At 38.4% G+C, this 25,689-nt stretch overlaps 1 protein-coding gene and 1 long non-coding RNA gene across 2 annotated transcripts in view; one reads left to right on the forward strand and one right to left on the reverse strand.

Moving 5' to 3' along the window:
* kcng1 (potassium voltage-gated channel, subfamily G, member 1) lies at positions 1 to 25,654 on the reverse strand. The gene is made up of 3 exons (XM_043710249.2): positions 25,437 to 25,654; positions 22,742 to 23,556; positions 1 to 10,321 (listed from the first exon to the last, which is right to left on the reverse strand). Exons 2-3 carry the CDS (start codon positions 23,498 to 23,500, stop codon positions 9,557 to 9,559), a joined length of 1,524 nt encoding a protein of 507 aa, XP_043566184.1. The 5' UTR covers positions 23,501 to 23,556; positions 25,437 to 25,654; the 3' UTR covers positions 1 to 9,556.
* Positions 25,648 to 25,689, forward strand: part of LOC148147651 (uncharacterized) — a 108,201-nt gene continuing 108,159 nt past the window's right edge. Inside the window, exon 1 of the long non-coding RNA XR_015759600.1 lies at positions 25,648 to 25,688. This is a non-coding gene — a long non-coding RNA (uncharacterized LOC148147651). The remainder of the gene's footprint in view (position 25,689) is intronic.

Consider the following 25,689-nt stretch of genomic DNA (forward strand, 5'->3'; position numbering starts at 1 on the left):
TTCATTACAATTTGATTTATTTTAAGCTCAGGTGCAACAATTACAAGAACTGATAATTTGGTAGAATAGGTACACAGATTATCCAAATAACTGACTTTTTGCATGCATCATTTACAACTATGGAGACTATCCATCAACAGGAAAAGAAAGGAATGTGAAAACAGAAACAAACAGTTTATTCTTTTATATTGACTCTACAGTTGATGAGTCATTACTAAATGATTGTGATTTCCATTTGATTTACTGTTTACATAATAAATAAGTTTAGCGTTTGTGGATAGATTATTTTGATGCTTACCTAACTACAAGTACTGTAGATCTGTAAATACTTACAGAATACATAAACAGATGATTCAGATCAAAGCTTCTATGCTTTAAATGACAAGTTTACAATCAAGCACAGAATGTACAAATGCTGTGGTTGCTCAGCAATTGTACTATTCCACTGAAGAATATTTACCCTAATACTGATACAGCTGGCCAGAGGTGCAATCTCCCCTTTGTTGAAATTAAAGAAGGCTTTATAGCATTTATTAACAAACATTATAAAGAGGAAAGAAAAGGTGTCTGTGATTTTAAACTTTATATGTGTGAAAACTAAATTACACCACATACATGATATAAAAACAACAACTTTGGGGCACTTTAAAAGTTGCCAGCAGGTTAGTATGAACCTTACTATCTTGTTAAAAGTATTAGTAGCTTACAATATCAATGTTAGGTTTACTGATGTGTTCTTTCTAAGGAATATTTTATTTCCAATTAAGTTAAGAAGTTGAAAAAATTAGTACAATGAAGTTTCAAGTTTAACTACGTTGCATCAGGGTATGTGGAAAATAAAACACAACAACAAAAAATGACAGCATTGAATATAGAGGGAAGTTGTGAGTATATAAACCTAGAAACTTGACCTAGTTCCTAAGAATGAGGTGGCCCAAGTGGACAAGTGATAGTGAGGAACATTATAGAATAGTGATCATGATATTGTAAGATTCAGGACAACACTAGAAAGTGGCATCGGTCAGTCCACAGTAAGAATAATCAACTGGTGGAGAGCTGATATCAATAAAGGCAAGAATAAAGGTAAGCCAGATAGATGGGAACCAAAGATTAGTGAGAAAAACAGGAGCTGAACAATGGAGTACCTTCAAAGAGAAGGTACTCAAAGGGAAAAGGTAGGGCAAACAAATTCAGCGCTCCGTGGATGGCAAAGGAAATGGAAATTAAGTTGAAGAAGAAAACTTGTGTCCTTTTGACAGGTGGTAAGTGGTAGATACAGTTGAGAACCCAAGTTGAATGCAAAATGTTCAGAAGGGAGGTGAAAAACGAAATACAAGAAGCAAAGAGGGATTATGAAAAAGTGATTAGCTGGTAACTTAAAAGGAAATTGCAAAGTCTTCTATAAACACATCAACAAGACTGATTAAGGGAAAAATTAAGGACTTAAAAATGGGGGTTTATACTCAGAGGAAAGTTGAAGTGTTAAATGAGTACTTTGCATCTGTCTTTACCTATGAGTCAGATGCTGCCCAGGAATGGTGACAGAACAGGAAACTTTCTAGAAAGATCAAAAATTGATGAAATGCTGCTGATATTTAAAAGTTGATAAGGAACCTGGACCAGATGAGATGTAGGAATTAAGAGAAGAAATTGCAGAGGCACTGGCAATTATATTTCAATCTTTCCTGTAGTTGGGGGTGGAGCTGGAGAATTGCAAATGTTAAACATATTGTAAAGATCAGCCCAGATTACAGACCAGTCAATGTAATATCAGTGGTTGAAGAAGCTTCTAGAAACTATTTGAGATAGACTTAATAGTTAATGGATAAATATGAATTGATTCCAGAGTCAGCATGGATATGATAATGGAAAAATTGTGTCTAACTAACTTGCTGGAACTTTTTGACACCATAAAAGAAAGTGTTGATAAGGGGAAGGATGTTGTTGTGGCGCACATGGGTTTCCTACAATGCCACACAAAGGAATTACAGGGAAAGCAATACATCACAGAAGAAAAGGGACAGAAATAACAGATACAAAATGGCAGATGGGATAGGAAACACCAGAATAATGGATTTTTTGGGCAGAAAGTTTATAGTGAAGTTCCCTAGGGGTCAGCATTGGGTCTTTTGCTCTTCCTGATGGAAAAGTTATCTAGATCTTGGTATGAACAAAACAATTTCAAAATTTGTGACCAACACAAAGCTTGAGAGAATTGTGAACTATGAGGACATTATAAAATTTCAAATGGAAATTGACATGTTAGTGGAGTGGAGAGAGAAGTGGCAGTTGAAGTTCAATGTAGAGGAGTGTGAGGTGATGCACTTTCAGACAAAGAAAATGGAGGGACAAAGAGTACTATGCTAAAAGGTGTGCAGGAGACCTTTGTGCATATGTACTCAAGTCAATAAAGTTGGCAGAATAAGTAGAGAGAGAGAGATGTTAATAATGCATACATTATTCTAGGCTTCATAAATGGGAACACTGAGTATAAGAGTAGGGAGGTTATGCTGAATTTATATAAGACACTGGTTAGACTTCAGGTGGAATATTGTGTACAGTTCTGGGTGTGACACTACAGGAAGGATGTGAACACACTGGAAAAAGTTCAGAAGAAGTCTATGAGACTGGTTTCAGGGTAGGGACAATTTAGATATGAAGAAGAGAGGAAAAGCAGGGACTGTTTTCCTTAGAGAAGAGAAAGCAAAGAGATTTGATAGAAGTTTTCAAAATAATGAGGGATATGGATAGAGGGGATAAAACTGTTCCTGCTTGTAAGTGGGTCAGGAAGCAGAAAGGCAACATTTCAAAGCGTTTTGTAAATGGATCAAATGTGAGGCAAGAAAAAACCTTTTTCACATAGCGAGCAGTTAGGTCTAGAGTGCACTCTCTCATAATATAGTGGAGGTTGGTTCAAATGAGGTATTCAAAAGAGAATTGAAGAATTAATTAAATATAAACAATGTGCAGGGTTACACACAAAAGACACCAAGTCAAAATGCTCAGAGGGCTAATGCAAGCAAGATGGACTGAATGGTCTCCTTCTGAACTGTAACAATTCTATGAAAATCATTGGATTTACCTAGCACTTCCAACAAACCTGACTTATTTTAGAGTAGATCTTCTTATCTAATTATTTAAAAAGACAGCTTCTCCACTAAGTCAATTCATGCACTGAACCATGATCAAACTCATGTAAATAGGGAATGTTCTGCTGTTTTAAGTATTCTATTACAAAAATATTAAATCTTAAAAATTGTACAAAGTTTCTTGACATGGATAAGAAACTACAATTAGACTGAAGTCATGAGATGCTGCAATTGAACAGAAATATAACAGAAGATTTAATAAGAGTTTTGACTGAGTGAACATAGTGGGTTTTTCCCCCCTATCTCCTTTGGTTGGGAAATTGATGACAAGTTGTCATCAACTTAAAAATGTCATTAAGAGTGTGAGGCATAAGAGATTCTTTAAAACAAAAAGGATAAATATTTGAAGTACTGGAAGATATGAGAGTGTGGAAATGGGGAGAATGAAATTTGTTTTTGATTGCCTCATCAATGAGACTAAAGGAAAAAAGGACTTCCTTTTCTGCTGCAAACTTCTGCGGTTCTAAATATATCTTGTAAAATCCCTTGATAATGATCTCTTAAGGAAGCAAGATTAATTGGATAATTTTATGCAAAGGCCTTCTCAACTGAGTTCAATAATGTAAAAAAATCACTGTTGTATTAGCAACACACCATTTATAACCCACAGTTTGATGAGTATTTCTCTGATTTAGTATTGAATCTCCACACTATGCATTAAAATATCCTGTTGCTTACTGTGTCGCTATTGGGGTTTCTTCGACAGTAATGTTAACACACTAGGGCAGATTATATAATTCCAGTGGATAACACAGGAGTCATAGAGGTCTACCACACAGAAAAAGGCCCTTTGGCCCATTGAGTCCGCACTGGTCAAAACCAAGCACTCAACAATTCTAAGAGAAAGTGAGGACTGCAGATGCTGGAGATCTGCAGGGCTCATGCCCGAAACGTCGATTCTCCTGCTCCTTGGATGCTGCCTGACCTGCTGTGCTTTTCCAGCAACACATTTTCAGCACCCCAACAATTCTAACCCCATTTTCCAGCCCTTGGTCCATAGCTTTGTATGCCTTGGCACTGCAAATGCATATCTAAGTATGTTTTAAAATATTGGAATTTTAAAAACCATTGCCAACCTTATGCAGCCCAGTGTGAAGCTTTATCTCATCAGGCATTGTTTTCATGTGTATCATGGGTGAGATTCCTAGTAACTTAGAGCAAATTTGATTAAATTTAATTTCTAAAGACAACACCTGAACATTTGAATAGTATCAATCACGACAGACTAAATGATTTGGAGTTCTTTTTCATAGAAAGAAAAAAGGCAGAGGATTGATCTGAAAGAGGCTAAGATTGGCTTGACCAGGCAGTCTGTCTGCCTGTTTACGTTAACGTGTAATGATGCAGGTTTAACAAATGACCTCAGAGTAAGGTATTGCCTTGGGAACATGGTAGCATTCAGTTTAAAAGTGAACAACTTGGGTCAGGAACAATCATGCTGAACCTATCTAAGAATAATCACACAGGAATGAGGACAGAGTTGACTGGAGTGGGCTGAGGAAGGAGTTTAGCAGAAAAGACAGAACAATGGCAGATATTCAAAATAGTTTATAACTCACAGCAACAATATATCCCAATGAGGAAGAAGGGTATAAACCATTCATGGTTCAACAGGGAAGTTAAGGATAATATGAAATTGAAAGAAAACTAAAACTGTGTGGTAAACAGCAGTAAATTGGAGGATTGGGAAAGTTTTGAAAACCAACAAAAATTATGCAAAAATAAAGAAAATAAAAATTAATCTGAGAGCAAATAAACCAATAACATAAAAACTGACAGTAAGAGCTTTATTTTAATATCAAGGATGAAAGAGGCAACCATAAACATAGGCTTCTTAGATAAGAAGACTGAGGAAATAACAATTTGGAGGCAGTAAATGGAGAAAGACTTTAATAAATACTTTACATCAATCTTCTTGATAGAGCACACCAATGGCTTTCCAAAAATACTAAATAATCAAAAGGATAAAGGTGGCCTGGGGAGTGGTGGAAGGAAATATATACACACAATGGGTATCACTTGAGAAAATGCACCAGGGAAACTCATGAGACTAAAGGCTGATAAATCCCTTAGAATTTTAAAGTAAGAGGTAGTGAATGTACTGGTCGCAAACTGTCAAAAATCTTTAGATTCTGGAAAAGTCAATCTGCCAATCTAACACTCTTATTTACAGGGGAGGGATACAAAAATAGGTAACAATCGGTCAGTTACCTTAATATTTGTCATTGGAAAACATTAAATGATGTAATAGCAGAGCATTCAGAAAAACTTGATATAATCAAGCACAGTTGGCATGGTTTCATGAAGGGAAAATCATGCCTGATAAATTTACATGTTCTTTGAAGAGGTAACAAGCATGGAGACAAGGGGAAGCAGGAGATTTGATACATTTGGATCTTGAAAAGGCATTGGATAAGGTGCTGCCCATAAGGCTACTTAATAAGAACAGTTTCTTAGAATGAATAGAGGATAGGTTAACTAACAGAAGACAGAGGATTGGGATAGAGGGACCATTTTCAGGATGACAATTGCTACTCAATATATACTGATCATTTAGATGAGGGAACTTTTCCAATCATTGCAGATGACACAAAGTTCTGTCAGAGAACGAACTGTGAGGAAGATGCGGAGATGCTTCAGTGTGATTTAGACAAGTTGAATGAGTGGGCAAATACATAGCAGGTGAAGTATAATGCAGATAAGTGTAATATTATCCACTTTGGGAGCAAAAACATGAAAGTAGATTATCTGAATGACAATAGATTGGAAAAAGGGGAGATGCAACAAGACTTGGATGTGCTTGTACACCTATTGCTGAAAATAAGCATGCAGATGCAACAGAAGGTGAAGACGACAATGCTATGCTGACTTTCATAGCGAAAGGATTCAAGTACATGGGCACAGATATCTTACTGAAATTATATAGGGCTTTGGAGAGACCACATTGGGGTGTGCAATTTTGGTCTTATCTGAGGAACAACTATCTGGCTATGAAGGGAGTGTGACAAAGGTTTACCAGACCAATTCCTGGGATGTCAAACAAACATATGAAGAGAGAGACTAGATTGATTAGGATTTTATTAATTGGACTTTAGAAGAATGAGGATAGGTTCTCAGAAACCTGTGAAATTCTAACAGGACTAGACAGGGTAAATACAGCAAGGATATTCCTGATGACCAGACAGTCTAGAACTAGGGATCACAGCCTAAGGATAGAAGACTGAGATGAGGAAGAATTTCCTCACCCAGAAATTGAGGAGTCTGTGGAATTAACTGCCACAGAAAGTAGTTGAGGCCTAAATACTGAATTTTTTCAAGGAAAAGTTAGATATAGTTAAGGGATCAAAGGGTAGAAGAAGAAAGTGAGAACAGGATATTGAGTTGGATGATCAGATTGAATGGCAGTGCAAGCTCGAATGGCTGAATGGCCTACTCCTTTGCCTGTTTTCTATGTTTCGATAGAACTAGTGGACTGCCACAGGAATCACTGTTGGAGCCACAATTATTTATGGTATATGTTAAAAGCTTGCATGGCAGACGTTAAACTATTATTGTTAAGTCTATGGACAAAAAAGAAAGAGGTGGGAAAGCAGGTAGTGAGGATGACAAGATGATGGCTACAAAGGGATATAGACAGGTTACGTGTCTGGGGAAAAACACTTGGCAGATGAAATATAGTGTGGAAAGTGTGGAGTTAAATACTTTTTTTAGATTAGATTACTTACAGTGTGGAAACAGGCCCTTCAGCCTAAAAAGTCCACACCGGCCTGCTGAAGCACAACCCACCCAGACCCATTCCCCCTTCACCTAACACTACAGGCAATTTCGTATGGCCAATTCACCTAACCTGCACGTTTTTGGACTGTGGGAGGAAACCGGAGCAAACCCACGCAGAGAATGTGCAAACTCCACACAGACAGGTGCCTAAGGAGGGAATTGAACCCAGGACTCTGGTGCTGTGAGGCAGCAGTGCTAACCACTGTGTCACCGTGCTGCCCTTTTGGAACTTCCAGTTATACTCTACACTATCCAACTTTTGTGTCAAGTGCAAATTTCCCAATTGTGCCCCACACATTCAAGTCCAAATCAATGTATAAAAGCAACAGCCGAGGTCCCAACACTGAGCCCTGCGTCTGCAAATTTCCCAATTGTGCCCCACACATTCAAGTAGAATAGCCAAGTATTATTTAAAACAGGGAAAGACTGCAAAAGCAGCAGCACTGAGGTATTTGGTGTTCCTAGTGTATAAATCACAAAACGCTAGTGTTTAGTGAGTAATTGGGAAGCAAGTGTAATTTTGATCCTTATTTCAAAGAGAATGGAGTATAAAAACAATAAAAGACTAGTTAGATCATGGCTGAAATAGTGCAAATAGTTTTGGGTCTGTTATCTAAGGGAAAGATACATTGACATTGGAGGCAGTCCAGAGAACTTTCACTAAGCTGGTCCAGGCCATAGAAGGATTTCCTTATGAGGAAAGACTGAGTAGGTTGGGCTTGTACTCATTGGAATATAGAAGAATGGGAGGAGGCCTTACTTAAAGATACAGGATTCTTTTGGGATTTGACGAAGTAGATGTGTAGAGGTTGTTTCCCTTTGAGGCACAGCCTAGGGCCAGAGGACATAATCTCAGAGAAAGGAGGCTTTCCATTTAAGCTCAGAGAGTAATAAATCTGTGGAATTCTTTATCTCACAAGGCAGTTGAGTCTGGGTTGTTCGGTATATTCAAGACAGATTTTGAATCATTATAGGAATCAAGGGTTATAGAGATACAATATGAAAGTAGGAATTGAGGATTATCAGATTAGCCATGATTTCATTGAATCGCGGGGGAAACTAATTGTGTCGAATGAGCTCGATGATCCGGCATGATAATAATGAATGGTGGAGTAGGCTTGCAGGGTCAAATGGTGATTCCTTTCTTATCCTTTGTGTTTCTATGTAATTCTACTCCAAATTGCATGGTTTTAAGGGAAAGAGTGGAACTAGCAGGTGTAAGTACAAGATACAACCTAATAAAAAGTCAAGAGAAGCATTTTTACCCAGAATGTAAAAATCTATCACAAAAAAAGGTAGTTGCTATTTAAGGGGAAACTGAATTAACAGATAATGGTGGAATGAATAGAAATTTCATACAAATGATAGGTTTAGATGGAAAAGACTCAAAGGTGGCTTGTGTGGAGGATAAATAACAACACAAACCAACTGAGCCAAATGACCTGTTTGTGACACTATGTAAATGCTCCATCCAGGCAGAAGTTGAATCCAAAGTGCTACATTTCCAACTCTTGTAACTTCTGCCTAAAATGGCAAATGCACATTCAATGTTAACATAAATAACAATGAAGCAAATTCACAAGAAACCTAGTCACAGCATCAACTTAAAAGCTGACATTGTGTCAAGGCACACAAGACTTGCAAGCACACAAGTCTCCAACATAATTTTTATTTTTAAGCAGTTCAGCAAAAGGAAACATCCGAATGAAGAGTTAAATGTATGGCCTATTCTGAAGACACTCATCAGGAATTGCAGAATTCCTTAAAATTTGCCAAATAGTTCAACAAAAGAAATCCCATGGTCAAGTAAAATTATCTATAATTTAAACTATTTAGCAAAAGTTTGCCAACAAAATCACATGATTTTTTTGAAAATTGACTGTTTAGTGCTCAGGAGTGAAATATCTTTCAAAGCTCAGATTCTGGTTTAAAGCTTGATCTTGTATAAATTGTTTATTTTACAGGTACTCATTGTAGGTTGCTTGCCTACTGAGAATGTAAATTCCATGCAAATCTTTTGAAGCACTGGAGTTTTGTTTCATGTCAGCCTTTGGATTATTTCCATGATTTCCTGACCAATTAGATTGCAGTTCACGTGAAGCAGTTTATGTTTGGGAAGGCAAATAGTTTGAAATCTAGGACTAAACCTTCTAAAAAAAAAGGTCTGCTGCTTCCTCAGATATTTCAGACAATCCTCATCAACATCATGTTAATGTAGAATGATGGTAGGTGGTTACATTTTACTTTCGACAGTCACTGGTATGATGTGTTGTGAGTTATTACAAATATACAGTTATGATTTTGATTTGGTAACGATTTTTAGGTTGCTTAGAGTGACATTCAATGCTGAAACAACTCTTCAGCTTGTTCACGCTAAATCTTCCCAGCATTCAAAACTATGCAAATTTGTCTCACTAGTCCCTTCTAGGTTAGATTTGAAGAAAATATGCCTAGAAATCACACTTAAGTATTTGGCCTATTGCTACATTCTCAAAAAACCGTATTCATAAGTATGAATTATAAATATCAGATTGCTACTCAAATTTCTTTCCCTGCAAAAAGAAAATGCACCATGTTTCACAAATGAAAGTTGTTTCTCGTAACTGCTTTTCAACTCAAAACAATGTAGTTTAGTTTTCTCTTGGTTCAGAAGACAGACTTGAAAATAAGTTCTCATTTTCTTGTGAAAAAATGTTCATTTGTGGTTTAGGTTTAATCATGATCTGTAACCTTCTCTGATCTCTTTGCTGTTCTTGCTTTAACTCCACATATGAGCGAGAGAAAGTGTGAAAAATGGAAGTTACAGGGAAGGCCATGAGAAGGATGCCACTTAAAATGCTGCTTAATGCTACCACTTGGCCTGGAATGCTTCGAGGCACCATATCTCCATAGCCCACTGTCGTCATGGTGATAACAGCCCACCAGTAACATGCTGGTATGCTTGTGAACTCATGCGAGCTAGACATTTCATTTTCAATAAGATAAAGCAAAGGGGCAAAGAGTGCGATGGCCACACACAAGAATAAAAGGAGGAGACCAAATTCACGGGTACACCTGCGTGCTGTTAGCCCCAGTGTCTGTAGTCCCAGGGAGTGCCTGGCAAGCCGCATGACATACAAAATCCTCAAGGCACGGAGGACTCGCAAAACAAGGCCCACCTTGTCAAGGTAACTGCTTCCTCCTCCAGGTTTTCCATTTTCCACTGATGTGGTGTCCACCAGAAGGGTAATGTAATAGGGTAAGATGGCTATAATGTCAATGATATTGAGTGGAGTCCTCAGGAAGACAAATTTGCTGCGAGCCTGAATGAATCGTAACACAAACTCCAGCGAAAACCAGCCTACACAGACAGTTTCCACAATGAAAATATTGTAGCACTTCTGTGAGCATACTCCCTGCAGGTAAAAGAACAAGTAAAGATCAATAAATAAATGACTGTTTTCAATAGTTCTTTTTACATTTCAAGGTCTTGTCACACTTTACACTATTTTTACCACATTCTTCGGGAATTATGGGTTTTTCTTAATTGGATAAATATATTTTTCATCCCACCATTAGTTGTGGTTTCTAGTGGTCATTTTCTAATGTTTCGTTCTTTTGCTTTTTGAAGAAGCTTATTCGTTATGGGGTATGTTACTATAGTCATTTTTCATGTGTTAACGGTAACAGAATATATAGTTGTAGTTAGGAGAAACCATCATAGCTAAGCCAAATTCTGTCATGGCTTAAAACCTAAGACTGCTATACTTGCCAAATTATTTAAACTTTCATCCCATTCTGATGGATCATAGCATCATGTCATAGCAAAATATAACAACTGTACTGTAAAGCAAACATGATAAATCAAAATTGTACAAAACTCCTTAGCATTGGTGAAACTAGTCTAAAAGTTCTTGTGAACATTAAGAGCAGTGTTTATGAAAAGAGGTAAAAATCCCAACCATATTCTCTCTCTCTTTGGTACATTTCCTTTTTGATAATATAGTTCATGATAGTAGTTCTATAATGTTAATATCTACATCTTCTGAATACTTAAACAAGTACTTGATTAGTAACCAAGTCATTTTCTTGTGTCTTTGATGTCTCTTTGGTCTATTTGTAATGCTCTTTTAATCTAACAGTGCCATTTAAATGAAAATAAATATATAGAATTTTCTAATATTATGTCGAACATGAGGACTAAGTGCAGGAGTAGGTGATTCAGCCCTTTGTAGAGGGACCAGATGGCACCAGTTGCAAAAACGCACAACCCAGATGGCCTCCTTCTTCAAGGACCGCAATTTCCCCCCCAACGTGGTCGACGATGCCCTCCACCGCATCTCTTCCACTTCCCGCTCCTCCGCCCTTGAGCCCCGCCCCTCCAACCACCACCAGGACAGACCCCACTGGTCCTCACCTACCACCCCACCAATCTCCATGTTCAGCGCATCATCCGCCGTCATTTCCGCCACCTCCAAACGGACCCCACCACCAAGGATATATTTCCCTCCCATCCCCTATCAGCATTCCGTAAAGACCACTCCCTCCGTGACTCCCTCGTCAGGTCCACACCCCCCACCAACCCAACCTCCACTCCCGGCACCTTCCCCTGCAACCGCAGGAGGTGCAAGACTTGCGCCCACACCTCCCCCCCTCACCTCCCTCCAAGGCCCCAAAGGAAACTTCCATATCCGCCACAGATTCACCTGCACCTCCACACACATCATCTATTGCATCCTCTGCACCCGATGTGGCCTCCTCTATATTGGGGAGACAGGCCGGCTACTTGCGGAGCGTTTCAGAGAACACCTCTGGGACACCCGGACCAACCAACCCAACCACCCTGTGGCTCAACATTTCAATTCCCCCTCCCACTCCACCAAGGATATGCAGGTCTTTGGACTCCTCCATCGCCAGACCACAACGAAACGACGGTTGGAGGAAGAGCGCCTCATCTTCCGCCTAGGAACCCTCCAACCACAAGGGATGAACTCGGATTTCACCAGTTTCCTCATTTCCCCTCCCCCCACCTTGTCTCAGTCTAATCCATCGAATTCAGCACCGCCTTCCTAACCTGCAATCTTCTTCCCGCCCTCTCCGCCCCCACCCCAGTCTGACCTATCACCCTCACCTTGACCTCTTTCCACCTATCACATTTCCGACGCCCTTCCCCCATGTCCCTCCTCCCTACCTTTTATCTTAGCCTGCTGGACAAACTTTCCTCATTCCTGAAGAAGGGCTTATGCCCGAAACGTCGATTCTCCTGTTCCCTGGATGCTGCCTGACCTGCTGCGCTTTTCCAGCAACACATTTTCAGCTCGATTCAGCCCTTTGGGCCTGCTCGGCCATTCAATACGATCATGGCTGATCCCACCTCAGCCTCAATTCCACTTTTCTACCGACTCCCCAGTCCACTACTAATTAAAAATCCGCCTCTCTCCTCTTTCTATTTACCCCATGTCCCAGTTGAGGTACCGAATTCCAAAGCTTCACCCCTATGAGGAGAAAAAAAAGATAAGCAATAAAACAAACGAATATGAGAGTCAGGAAACATAACCTGAAGTTTGTTAAATAGTTGAATAGATATATTTTAGAAAAGGTCTTTTAAAAGTGGAAGGATTTATTCTTGATATCGGATATTAATGAGCCTTTAAGAAGGAATCTATATCACCTTTTATGTGTACTTTTTATTCATTTTTCCTCATGTTCCTCTTAATGTTGGAATTTCACATTCAATGTGTTCTTTTGTTGTGCTTAGCTTTCACTTTATATTTTGCCTGATAAGCATTAAAATATTTATTTATTAATTTTAAAATTCTCAACACTGTATACACACATTGCTACCTGATGTTTCATGTACTTTAGGCCTTATTTGAATATCTGATCTTGATGCTTTGAGAAAACACAGTACAATAAAGCCCCTTTCTTCTCACACAAACATTTTTTCTATCCTAATCCAGTCCTTAATAAATCAAAATTTCCTTCATTTATAACCATAAATCTCTAAATGGGGTAGAGAATTCACTCTCAACTTCTCCTCCAATGTAAAATTCTATTTGGCTGAGTGCTCCATTTAAGTCCTTATGGCTTTTGCAATACATAGTGTTTTTTTCAACCAAATTTTGAATATTATTGACAGTTGTAAAAATTAAAGAGATTGACAGATTCTGAAACACGTTTCACAATCTATCAAAGTATTTCTGTCAGATTAACGAACATTAAAAAACGTAGTTTATTTGAACTGAAATGCCAAAAACATATTTTTTGGATATGCTGAAGCTTATGGTCACAGAGTTTAAGTGAAAACCTTTGAGCAGCATTTAAGTACCTTGGTCTGTCAAGATCAACACATTCCAGCAAAATGTCAATGTATGGTAGTGAAACTGTACAGAAATTCAAAAATTGTACTTTTAGGTTTCTTATGGGGCAAACTTCCATCTTTGCTACTCAGGTGGTGTTACTATTATTTTTCATCTATCTGCTGAAAGTTTGAGACAGATTGAGGGTTGTGATTAAAACAGCCATCCTATGAACATGATATCTATGGACAAGATATATATTGCTGGCCTTAACTTGTTGCGAGCTATCATTGTAAAAGCTATGTTATTGATTAAAGCAGGAGTCAAGTTTTACTAATGTTACAGAAAAATTATTCAATCACTACCATGGCAAAGAATTGTGAAAATGGGAAAAAAACATAAGAATTTATTAGAGGAGTCAAAACCCAGCACTGCTTCTAACTGACAGGAAAGCTTGAGATGTCATGAAGTCAAGCACTGGAATGAATAGAAACTATAACATGTAATGACTGATCAATAGGTAGAAAAATGTTACATTCTGTTATTAAAAAACCTATAACAAAAATGTAAAATGATCCCTCATGTGAATATATAAAAATTCTAGTTAACCTCTTGTGGTATTTCATATGGGAAGTTAAAACTATGGGAATATTTCAAAGCAGGCAGGATTAGAGGGTTGGAAGACAGCTCTAAGCCCACTCTCATCTCTAACTCAATCACCTCAGAATTTAATCACATGGCTGTCCACAACTCACCTAATTTATTCTGAGATCCAAGAAGGAATTCCATTCCAGCTTACCACAACTCCTTTGAATCATATCTATTTTGCAGTACTAAGGAGTGCAAGTCCATCAACGTGCAAAAAGGCTTAATCTTAAGAACTTCTACCAATCTCAAATACTGAGCTTCACACCGTCCACATTTAAGTCTCACCTGCTCCAGGAGGTATGTCATAATATGTTCGACCAAGTCAATTAAATACAAAAATCAGTTATTGTGTTTCACATAGTACTGAGTTTATGCCTCATCTAGAGTGGCTTTTTCCAAGGTCAAAGAGTCCCTTCGTCTAGGGCTGAGGTCTGAGTTCAAGTCCCATCAGCCATGCAGATATGTCATAACATGTCTGAGCACGTTGGTTTAAAAACTACAAACACTGATATCAACGCTAAATTGATAATCAGCAAGTAGATAATGTGACATTACTGACTGGCCTTTTGATCTTCTTATTTAAATAATTAACCTTTCTGCTAATTATTTGCTATTGAATTCTAATTAATAAACAATTATTAGTTTATGGGATGGTCTAGTTTCCTTTTTAATGTGTTACTTAATTATGCAGCAAATTCTGCGGATCCTTAAAGGAGCATCTTTTGAAAATGCTATTCGAATCCAAACAGGTAGGTACAAGTCAGTTCAGCAAGTCACAGTTAACTACCAATAATTCTTAGGTATAGATGGGAAAGAGAAATCCGTACAAGTCAATATGTGCGAGAAAAAAGCCACTGTATATGAGAGTTGTACGAGCAATTACATGGCTCAGGGTTCTATACACATGTGAAATAAAACAAATGAGGTGGGAGCTAAAATTGAGTGGAAAGGATAAAATGGAGAGGACCATGCATTGAGTCATATAGCTCAGAAGTAGATCCTTTGGTCCAACTTATCTCTGCTGACCAGACATCCTTAACTGACCTAGTTCCGTTTGCCAGCATTTGGTCCATATGCCTCAAAATCCTTCCTATTCATATTACCCATCGAGATGCATTTTAAATGCTGTAATTGTACCCATCTCCACCATTTCTTATGGCAGCTTGATCCATACACATACCACACTCTGCGTGAAAAAGTTACCCCTCGCATCCTTTTTAAATCTTTTCCCTGCACCTTAAACCCATGTTCTCTAGTTTTGGACTCGCACATCTTTGGAAAAAGACTTTGGCTATTCATCCTATCCATGTTCCCTCATGATTTTATATACCTCTTTGAGGTCACCTCTGAGTCTCTGACACTCCAGGGAGAAAAGCTGCAGCTTCAAACCTTCCAATCCCGGCAACATCATTGTAAATCTTTTCTGCACCCTCTAACATTCTTCCTATAGAAGGGAGACCAGAATTGTAAAGGTGGCCTCACCACTGTCCTCCACAGCTGCAACATGACACCTCAACGCCTATACTCTATGTTTTGACCTCTTCATGTGCCAATTTGATGACGAGTAACAGATATAGATGAGTAACCCCACCACCCATCCATTATATAATCTACAATAATGAGCTGAAGGATTAGAGCAAAGAAACCAGTATGCCATAATTGGGGGAGCTTTTATCTCTCATCTAATTCCATTCCCGACTAGGGCTGGAGATCAAAATCCTGCTTCCAAGAGTCTATATATAAGGTATGGGGGGTGGCCAGGGGAGGGGATGGGTGTCAGTGGAGGAATGTACTTTGTGGATGTCTTGCTATTCCTTTTTTTTTTAAAAAAAAGACTGTTTAGCATGAATGTTCTGCTTTGGTGAAGCTCACACTCTGGAACACCAAAAGCTTCTTCAGCAAACTGGTATCTGAGATTCAACCCAGAGCAGGATCAACCTTTCTGTTGACTTTCAATTTGTTAAACCTTGTGCATGCTATAAAATTGCTGATTTTTTTATTTTAAAAACCTCAATACTCAATCCTATCAGATAAATATTTGAATCAGAACCATGGCTGGAAGCTAAATATTCTGGGCAATAGGCCTGTTAAAAAGATCAGGAAATTTTGGCAAAGATCGACAGTAGCATTGACAAAAAACACAATTATCACAGTAGAATTGAGGGATTTCAGGAAGAGTGAACAGGTAAATGAAACCCTAGGAGTTAAACAACATAAAGGATTCAAGATATTAGTAGGAGTTGTCTGCAAATCAGACAAACAAAAAAAGTTAAAGTATTTAACTTTTCAACATCCCAGGCAAAATACAAGCACCAGTGCCTTAATAAGGTAGCTCTCCTTAATTGCAAGATGTTCAGAGTAGTTTGTGTTTTTAAATATTCTCTTAGAATGAGGGCAACCTGATGAAAGCAAACTTATTCTTGTGCACCACTTCTCTGCCATATTTCTGAGGTTTTCCATTAAGACTCACCCAGAAATGACAGCCAGACCACTAAGACCCCTCGGAATCCTAGTAGCACACAAACCCACCAACACTCTCAAACAAAAACTAACAAACTTAAAAGACCCAGTACAACCCATGGACAAAACTAACGTCATCTACATAGTTCCATGCAAGGACTGCCACAAGCACTACGTAGGATAAACAGGAAGAAAATTAGCCACCAGGATACACAAACACCAGCTAGCCACAAAAAGGCACGACCCTCTCTCCCTCGTAGCCCTACACACGGATGAAAAAAACCACTATTTCAATGGGACAACACATCTATCCCGGGACAGGCTAGGCAAAAACATGCCAGAGAATTCCTAGAGGCCTGGCACTCCAATCACAACGCCATAAACAAACGCAAAGATCTAGATGCCATCTATCAACCCCTCAGAAAACAAACAGGAAATGACATCAGCACAAACCCCAGGAACCCCATCCAAGAGAAAGATATAAATAGAAAGCAGGAGACAACAGCTTCGCTTCACTTGGAGGTCGCCACTGATGATGTTACCTAGCCAGGTAATGAAACGTCTGGATATCAAACCTACAGCTCAGCGAGCAAACCTACACCCTAAACTCACCCAGATCCTCGTAACAATGTGCAATCCTCTTGAATCGAGTGGCGAAGGATAAGATATGCCAAAAAAGTACAGGAACAGGAGAAGCATAAATTTTCTTCTAGGCTCTACTGGAACAGTGTGTGGCCACAGATATCTCTTGATCCCCTAACGGTCTTCATCTACAACAGATCAAGTCTCCGTCATTATGCCATCTTCAGTCCCAATGTACTGTCTGCCTGCTGATTCAGCCTCTGGGTTGATTAATATTATGTTGGCATCAGTGGAAAGTTGCCAAAGCATCTGTACTATGAGATAAAGCTTTGCACCAATATCTGAAGCTTGAAATACATGCCCATGAATTCAAAATGTTTTGTACGAAAAAACAGTACAAACTGAGTCGAACATTTCAAAGTGCTGAATTTCAAGCACAAACTAATTTATGTTATGATAATGGGCCCAACACTATCTACAACACCTAAAAATTTCAGTATAACAACTCTATTTTAAAAATTGCTAATGAAAAAGTACGTAACATCTTAGGATCCATGCCAGTGGAACAATAACGTAGCTCAGTGGGGTTAGGTTTCAGCCATTCATTAACTTTTATGCAATTCAAGGGTTTCAGTCCATGTTATCGAACAACTGCTATTAGTTAAATCTGTAGTTGTTTGTTTATCCTGAGTTATGCACATGATTATCAGTGCAATCATTAAAACAGCTTTTATTTTGTCTTTAACATATGACTTAATGATGGAGGACAGAAATGGAACCCCTGCCAATATTAAGCTGATAACGATCTCTGTTTGCATCATTAATGTTGAACTTCCAACTTTGGCAGAGACAGGATCAGTCATCTGTTGTACATCTTCTCCAAGTTTCCTTTTCATTGATCTCAATGGTACAAAAAATCCAATGGATTGGCTAGTGCTGCTTTAGGCACTCATTGAAAATGAAAAGTACCCTCACTGGTGTTGAGATTCTTCTGCTGTGGACTTTGTACAGCCATCTGGCACATGAATGTTCTACCCAGTAATCACAGTGGGAGGTAGGTCTGGTCCATCTCCCAGCTGCTTACTGAAAGTCAAAGTTAACTTGTGGCCTAACCAGGAGTCATAAAGCTGAAGCCTGGCCCCCAAAAGAGTAAGTCTTTTAAAAAAAAAATGAAAGGACTGTTCCTCCTGGCTTTACACAAAACCCAATGGTCATTTTTGGTCACTGCCTATTCCCCAGTCACAGTCTCCTACTTTTGCCTCCTCACTGCCCCATCTGGCACCTGCCACACAGAAGAAAGACCATGTCAAGCAGAATCACAGTAGATTGATGCCATTGGTCTGCCCAGGTTATGGATTCAGGCCCTACTCTAGATGTTCTGGGGAATGTAAGAGATGAGAGCTCCTGTGTCTAAATAATCTGAGGGGTTTCCCTTGCATCTGTTGAAAATGGTACCCACATCACTACCACCTCCCCCGCCCCTCCACGCCGCCCCCTCCCCCGCCACCCCAAGCCCACATGCTTCCAAGGCAAATGAATTTGGTTAAATTTGCATTGAATGGATACGAAGTTTTCGAATTGCATATGTAATGGACATGTGCTTGTTTGACTTATGGACTGTCAGTCAATTACTTTAATTATACTAAAACCAATATAAATAAACACTATGACTACAAGAGAAGTTTGGAGGCTGGGAATTCTGTGATGAGCAACTCACTTCCTGTCTCCCAAAAGCCTGTCCACCATCTACAAGGCACAAGTCAGGAGCGCGATGGAATAGTCTCCAGTTGCTTAGATGAGTGCGGCTCTGACAGCACACAAAGAAGCTCGTCACTATCTGGGACAAAGCACCTTCTTTATCAGCTCTCCACCCCCTATCTTAAAAATTCATTCTCTGTGTCTTAGACCAGTGCTTCCTCTCAGTTGCTGGGAGGTTGTGCATGCTGATCAGTGGCTGATGCATTGACTTCTGCTGTTGAAAGGCCCTGCTGTGCATGGATCCTGGAGATGCATGCAGCTGAAACAATGGGAACATTGCCTCTGGCACACAATGGCAACAACGTGCATCATCTGTAACATGCACTGCAGCAATTTATCAAACATCCTATGACAGTAGCTCCCAAATCCATAGACCCTAGCACCTAAATAGACAAGGGAAACAGATACAAGTATCCACATTCTTTCACTATCACGGGGTTCAAAACCAGGAACACCCTTCTTAATAGAACTGGCTGCAAATAACCACATGAACTACAGTGGTTTAAGGCAGCAGCTCACGCCCTTTTTTTAACATTGAACCTATTTTCCTAATCAACCTGTTTAGGGATGTATTCACACACCTCTGGCAGTATGAGCGCCCCCTCACCTCAGGTTATTCAGTTCAATTTATGATGAGTAACACACAAGTTAATCTAAGCAGTGGTGCCCACATCCGTGAAGAAATATGGAAGTCATAATTGTGACAGTGCTCTTCTGGGTATTTAGGTTAATTGTGTATGTTATGACTTTGTCAGCTTGTTGCTATAGGTAGCAGTTATGATAGTGAGTTTGTGCTAATTTCTATGAAGGAAAATGAGACTCGAAATGGTTCTCTTCAAGAAGTTGGCTTTAATTTGGAGAATTAAATGTTGATGTCTCACAAGTCCAATCTACACTCCCATTCTGAAAACAGGGCTGACTCTTATGCCTAATTTATTTTATCCAAAACACAGAAGATTGCAACATAGGGTACAATTTGCAATGACATTACCAATTGACTAAGTGAGTGGATGAAGCTCAACACAGGAAAATGAGAGTCCATTTACTTAACATCAGGGAAAACAAACCAAATCACTTTTCAATCGTGAGAAATCAAGGTATTTGGGAGGGCATATAGAAAAGCACTACAAGTGAGTGTACAACTTTAAGTGTAATGGAAAGTTGCCATTTAATGAAAGGAAAGAAAGACAGAAGTTGGGAAGCTACGCTGTATTTGTACAGAGCAGGGGACACATCATAAATTGCCCAGAGTGATGCTTAAAGAGTTGTTATGAGGATAGGTTCTATAAAATTGATTTGTAGTCAACTAAGGTAGGAGGTATGGGGCTGATTGAATCAAAATATATAAAATCATTACGGTTTCACTAGAATAAATACCAAGAAACTTTTCCCTCTGGTGGAGGTACCCAAAACAAAGGGGACTAACTTTAAAATTAGATCCTGCTCAGTTTGGAATGGAAATGGCAACACACCTTTTCACACAAAGGATTGTGAGAATCTGGAGGTCTCTTTCCCAGCTTCCAAGATCTGTGGCTGCTGGGTTCTTCAAAGTTTTCATGACCATATATATATCAGAATTGGCTTGAGGGGCTGAATGTTTTACTATGTTTAAAATATGCCCTATTTAATAAAGAAAGAGTTAACTCATTAATGTAAAAGCAAAGGATTGCATATGTTGACATGCATATGCAATAAGCTTTTCTGTGTTTTCATAAAAAGTTCCCAAGTCTTCAATCTCAATCTTGTTAGCTGAATCCAAGAAGTCAGTTATTAAAAAAAAGTCAATGTGGTGACAAAATAAACTGAGGTCCATGACACTACAAAAACCTGAGTTACTTCAGACTATTTTTCTCAACCGACAGTGACATTTCACAGAATCTCATTCACCTCTTGATTTGTCTGAAGCTGGACTGCAGTTACAGATCTGCCATTTCCAACAGGCCTGCTCATGTGTATGCTTTACTAACGACATCATTCGAGCAGCTTAGCTTGTAGGATACCCAAGGCAAGGTGCTTCCTTGACTAATTCAATTGATACTTAAAATCAAACATCAAATATTTGGAGAAATTTTGGAATGTAAAATGACTAGCATCTTTAAATTTTAAAAGTTATTTTCGAATTGGATCTTAAGGAAAATTGTCTTCAGAAAATAGAAAAGAAACACTTTTACAAAATTATTTCCTACTGAATTATGAACAAAAGGTATTAAATTTTAATCATGGCATGAGAAATTTAATAAGTTTACAATCTTAATTGGATTATTGTACATTTCAATGCAAATTTCTAAATTTGAAGCACTTTGGATTCTGAGGTATAGTTATGGCCTTAATGAAAAGGTAGTACAGAACATTCAGTGACTGAAAGGGTACGTATGAGCATGAGAGATCTGGGTAATACTTTATTCCAAATGATCAAATGATGGCATTTATGCCTGATACTGGTATTTAATCTTGTCAAGTTTCCAAACCCTTGTCTTTGCTATCCCTCATATTGTTGCCAATTTAGTAATGAATAGGCACACTCATTCTCTGTAGAGCATGCGCACCTTGATGATTTAAACCTTCCAAAACTATGAAACTAGTGGAAATATATCCTCAAACAATGAATCCCTCCACATCAATACACAGTGGCAGCAGTGTGTACTACCGACAAGATGTACTGCAGAAATTGACAAAGACTCCTTAGACTGTACCTTCAAAATGCTTGACCACCACCATCCAAAAAGACAAGAAGAGAGGAAGAAGAAAGACCAACTCTCAAAACCACTTACCATCCTGACTTGGGAATAGATCACCATTTCTTCATTGGAGCTGGGTCAAAATCCTGAATTTTTCTCTCCCCAACAGTATTGTGGATTTACCTGCACCAAATTAACTATAGCAGTTCAAGAAGATGGATCACAACTACGTTCTCAAGGGCAACTCGGGATAGGCAATGATATTGGTCCAACAAAGTCCATTTCCCTCGGATAAAGAAAGAACGACAGACTGGCCTTGTCTGTCAGAGATACTGCTCATACGATTATATGAATGAAGGAACATGTTTATCATCCTATAACATACTTCAGTGCTTTTTCTTTTCCACATATGCACATGTGTTGAGACTGGAGAGGTCAGAGTTGTTCTCCTTAAAGAATAAGGAAGTCTTGCATTTAAAAAGCTCCTCTCACAGCCTCAGCATATCTGAAAACACTTTACAGTCAGTCAATGTATTCCTTTTGAAATCACAGCTGAAAAATAGGAAGGGATGTAGACAATTTTCTCACATCAGGCTTCCAAAACAATGTAATAATGACTTGCAGTAATGACTTATAAATTATATGATTCAGGGATAACTATTGCATGAGACATAGGATGTAACTCCTCTAAACTTCTTTAAAATAAGTGCCATGGAATCTTTTATGTCTATATGAAAGCAAAATGGACCTTACAGCAGAGAAAGTTAAAGAGAAGGATTGATAAAGAGTAGTCAAAAGCATCGATGGATTTAATGGGGTAAATAAAGAGTAATTGATAAGTGGTAGAAGGATTCATAACCAGAGGACATGGAGTTCAGGCATTTGGCAAAAGAAACAAAAGCAACGTGACAAAGAATATTTTTACACGGCAAGTTCTCGTGATCTAGAATGTAACACCAGGGAGGTCGTGGAAGCACATTCAAAAGAAAATTGGATAAATACTTGAAACAGTAAAATAGATTGGGGATATTGGAGTGAGATTAATTGAGTAGCTCTACAAATAACTAGCATAAGCATGGGGTGCTGAATGGCTTATTTTTGTGCTGTAGGATTCTAAGGTTCTATAACATCAATTAATAAATGAATGCAGAATCTTTATGCAATGGAACATGATTTATATCTAAACATTTGACTTCAGCTGAATATAGTAATAAATAATAAATTTAACTCACTTAAATATTTGATTAAGATTTTATTTGTAAATTCCTAAATGGTGGGATTGCATAATTCTGTGAAGTGTTGAGACCAAATCATAAATTATATTTAGAAGGTAATATTTGAAAATGTACTATTTAACTGTAAATTTACAATATTATGAATCATTGCAATTAAAGTGTAGAAACAAACTTACTTTATCCTCTTCAGCCCTGAGGTCAGGCATGGTACTGATGGATAGATTAACTACAGTAATAGTCACAAAAATAACAGAAAGGCAGGCAAAGATTTTTCCTGGGAGCCCCGACTGAGGATTTTCCACCATATCCCTAAGTTTTGTCATGAAGTGATTACATCCCGATGGTTGAACAAAATCGCCCATCCTTTCACCATCTGCCAGATCTTCCTCAATAGCATTCATTTCTGCAAATTCTTCAAGTTTCTGCAGATATCGGCGACGACAACACCACTCTAGATTATCACCTTCAATGCCCCAGTACAACAATTCCTCTTGGAAAGAAAGGGCACACATTTCTCTCAAAAGTCTCAATTTCCCAGCCCTAAGGAAAGTCAAAATTGTCCTAAATGTGCCTGGGTTCCGATCAAAGAAAAACTCATTGCACGTCACATCGTAATCATCACAGATTTTCATTATTTCATCAAAATTGTGGCAAAATCGCAGCTGCCCCAGTCGTGTTAAAGGAAAGTCATCCAGTGTGGTCCATGGTAATAAGTATTTTATTCCCCCAACATTTATTATAACATGGTGCTTGCGGTCTTCTGGGAATGCACTGTTATACAAGTAGTCTTGAGAGTGTATGAGGTGAGCTCTATTGTAAAACACACCTTTCAGAGTCTGTGTTTCATTGTAGATTGTTTGATTAAAGGAGTTGTCAGAGGCACAGCTGAGGGCGCTGTAATCATAATCTGAACTGTCTCCTGCCAGCAGCGTCATCCTGAATACAGCTCCTCACATCACTCGAGCCCAGTGCATTTGGAAAGTGCAGCAAACTAGAAGAAATTAGATAGACACTGACAATGCCAGGTAATCACTCGTGAATATTTATATTTAGCATGTGAGGCCACTATAGATCATGCATGGCTAGTTACCCTTGTGTCTTAAAGAGTCATACGATACATTGTAATCAATTGTATGTGAAAACCCACGAGAAATGGTCGTCAGCAGTGGAGAATCTAAATCGTTTTCCAAAGGTCTCTGTCCACAAAACCAAGTTCCTTTCAAACTTATGCAGTTTTGGAAACATTCAATTGTTAATCCAATCTGAATTACCATGCCAGATAAATCATGAGATACAAATCATTCCACACAGATCCTTATGAAATTAAAACATTTTTATTCCAAGTGTTATGCAAGTAAAAATCTTATATCCATTTAGGGCATTCTTTTTCCATTGATTTGTAAAACTATTAACGTAAAAGGAAGTTACTGTTCTATATTTCTCAGGGCCCATTCAATGAATATTCATTTATGTTTAATAAAATACTTAAAGCAGAATTTTCAGGAATGTTCCATTAAGAGGCTTCAGCAGTTTTAGTTATAATAATTCACATGAGGTCCAAAAGATTAATGAATTTTTTTCAGGATATCTGGCGTCAATTGCAATAAATTTGTCTAAATGAAGTCAACACCAATGAATTATTTTGTAATCTGTATGGATGCTTTCCAAAAGACTCAATGCAATTTTGAAAGAAGCACTATACAAAAATAAAATCCAAGTTTTGTTTAATTTAAAACTTTTTTTTGAAGATGTTACACAGTACCCACTGAAGCCTTTTACAACTTGTAGCTCAAAGTAATTTAACAGAAAATTTCTTACACTAAGAACTGGATGCAACATTCAGCTGGTGTGGACATTCAGTTTGAAACAACTTCTGAAAGATTAATAAATCACAGAGCGTTTTTTACGGTTCAACTAAAAATCTCGAACTTGGTCTCTTTATGTAAATTTCTAATTCTAAAAGGAATACAAGCGACAGCTTGCAGCTCTCTGTAGGGCCTCTAGTTAAACAAACATTGTCACATGCAACAAAGCCAAAAAGCAGCAGTGTACCTTTAAGCTTTTCAAACGCATCATTTTGTCAATTACTGACTTAAGTCAAACTGAATTCACGACGATAACAATTGAAAAGAAAAATAAATAAAATCAAATCCAGCGAGATCCTCGTTTGTTGACTCAATTAAATTTCAAATCAAACCAGTTTATTTTTAACGCGATGGTTTTACTTCCAGAGATTTGTTTTAATTGTCAAAGCACTAATACACATTTATTTTATCTCCCCACCTGTTGTACCTACACATTGTTGAGCGAGATGTCTGCTTTTTAAACACTGCGCTCAGTAATAAACACAATTCATTATATTCTGTCACCACAAGCTGGTACGCAGTAACATGCGAAACGAGCATCGCCACCATAATCCAAAACTAACTGTGATGGTGCTGCTTCCGCGATTGGGGATAAAAACAAGATCGAACATCCTCAAGAAACAGGTTAATACGAACTACAGTAAAGACAAGCGGCAGGACAGTTGTTCAGTTAACTTCACGATGTGAAGTATGTCACTTACTAGAAACTGAACGAAATGATAGTTGATCAACAGAATGACAAGTCTGTACAAGATTAAAGAATCCATGTTAGATATTAGGAAGCTTTATTTAACTGGAATTAATTGGTTGTACGTAACGGTTAACACTGAACGTGTAGGTGCTTAGCCCACTCGCCTCCTCATGTTAAGCAGCTTTAAAGTTTGAAACAGGTTCCCTGTTTCCTTCTTAAACCGGGAATAGTTTATTTCGAATACCACCCCCGTCATCCAGAGAAAAAGTAAAAACAATTGTAACATGTAATTCATATTGAACACTTACGCCTTACCAGGAAAATAATTTCACGCGCCGAAAGTTCCTTGGGTTTCTGCTAGGTAAAGTTACTTTACACAGCGGTTTTCTTACTTAAAAAACTCGCAGCTAGTACACTTTGCGCCCAGCGCCTGCCCATATAAAGTATTGAGAGTGGAAATGGTATGTAAAGTGGAAGAGGATCAGAGCCAACAGGCTGCAGGCAAATCGTCTCTAGCAAGACTTCGCTGACGCCACCACCAGGAGGACGTGCTCGCTCTTTCAGAAGG

Source organism: Chiloscyllium plagiosum, unplaced genomic scaffold (assembly GCF_037043375.1).
Source record: "Chiloscyllium plagiosum isolate Xiang-an unplaced genomic scaffold, Cpla_swu_hap1 HiC_scaffold_15, whole genome shotgun sequence".
NCBI lineage: Eukaryota > Metazoa > Chordata > Chondrichthyes > Orectolobiformes > Hemiscylliidae > Chiloscyllium > Chiloscyllium plagiosum.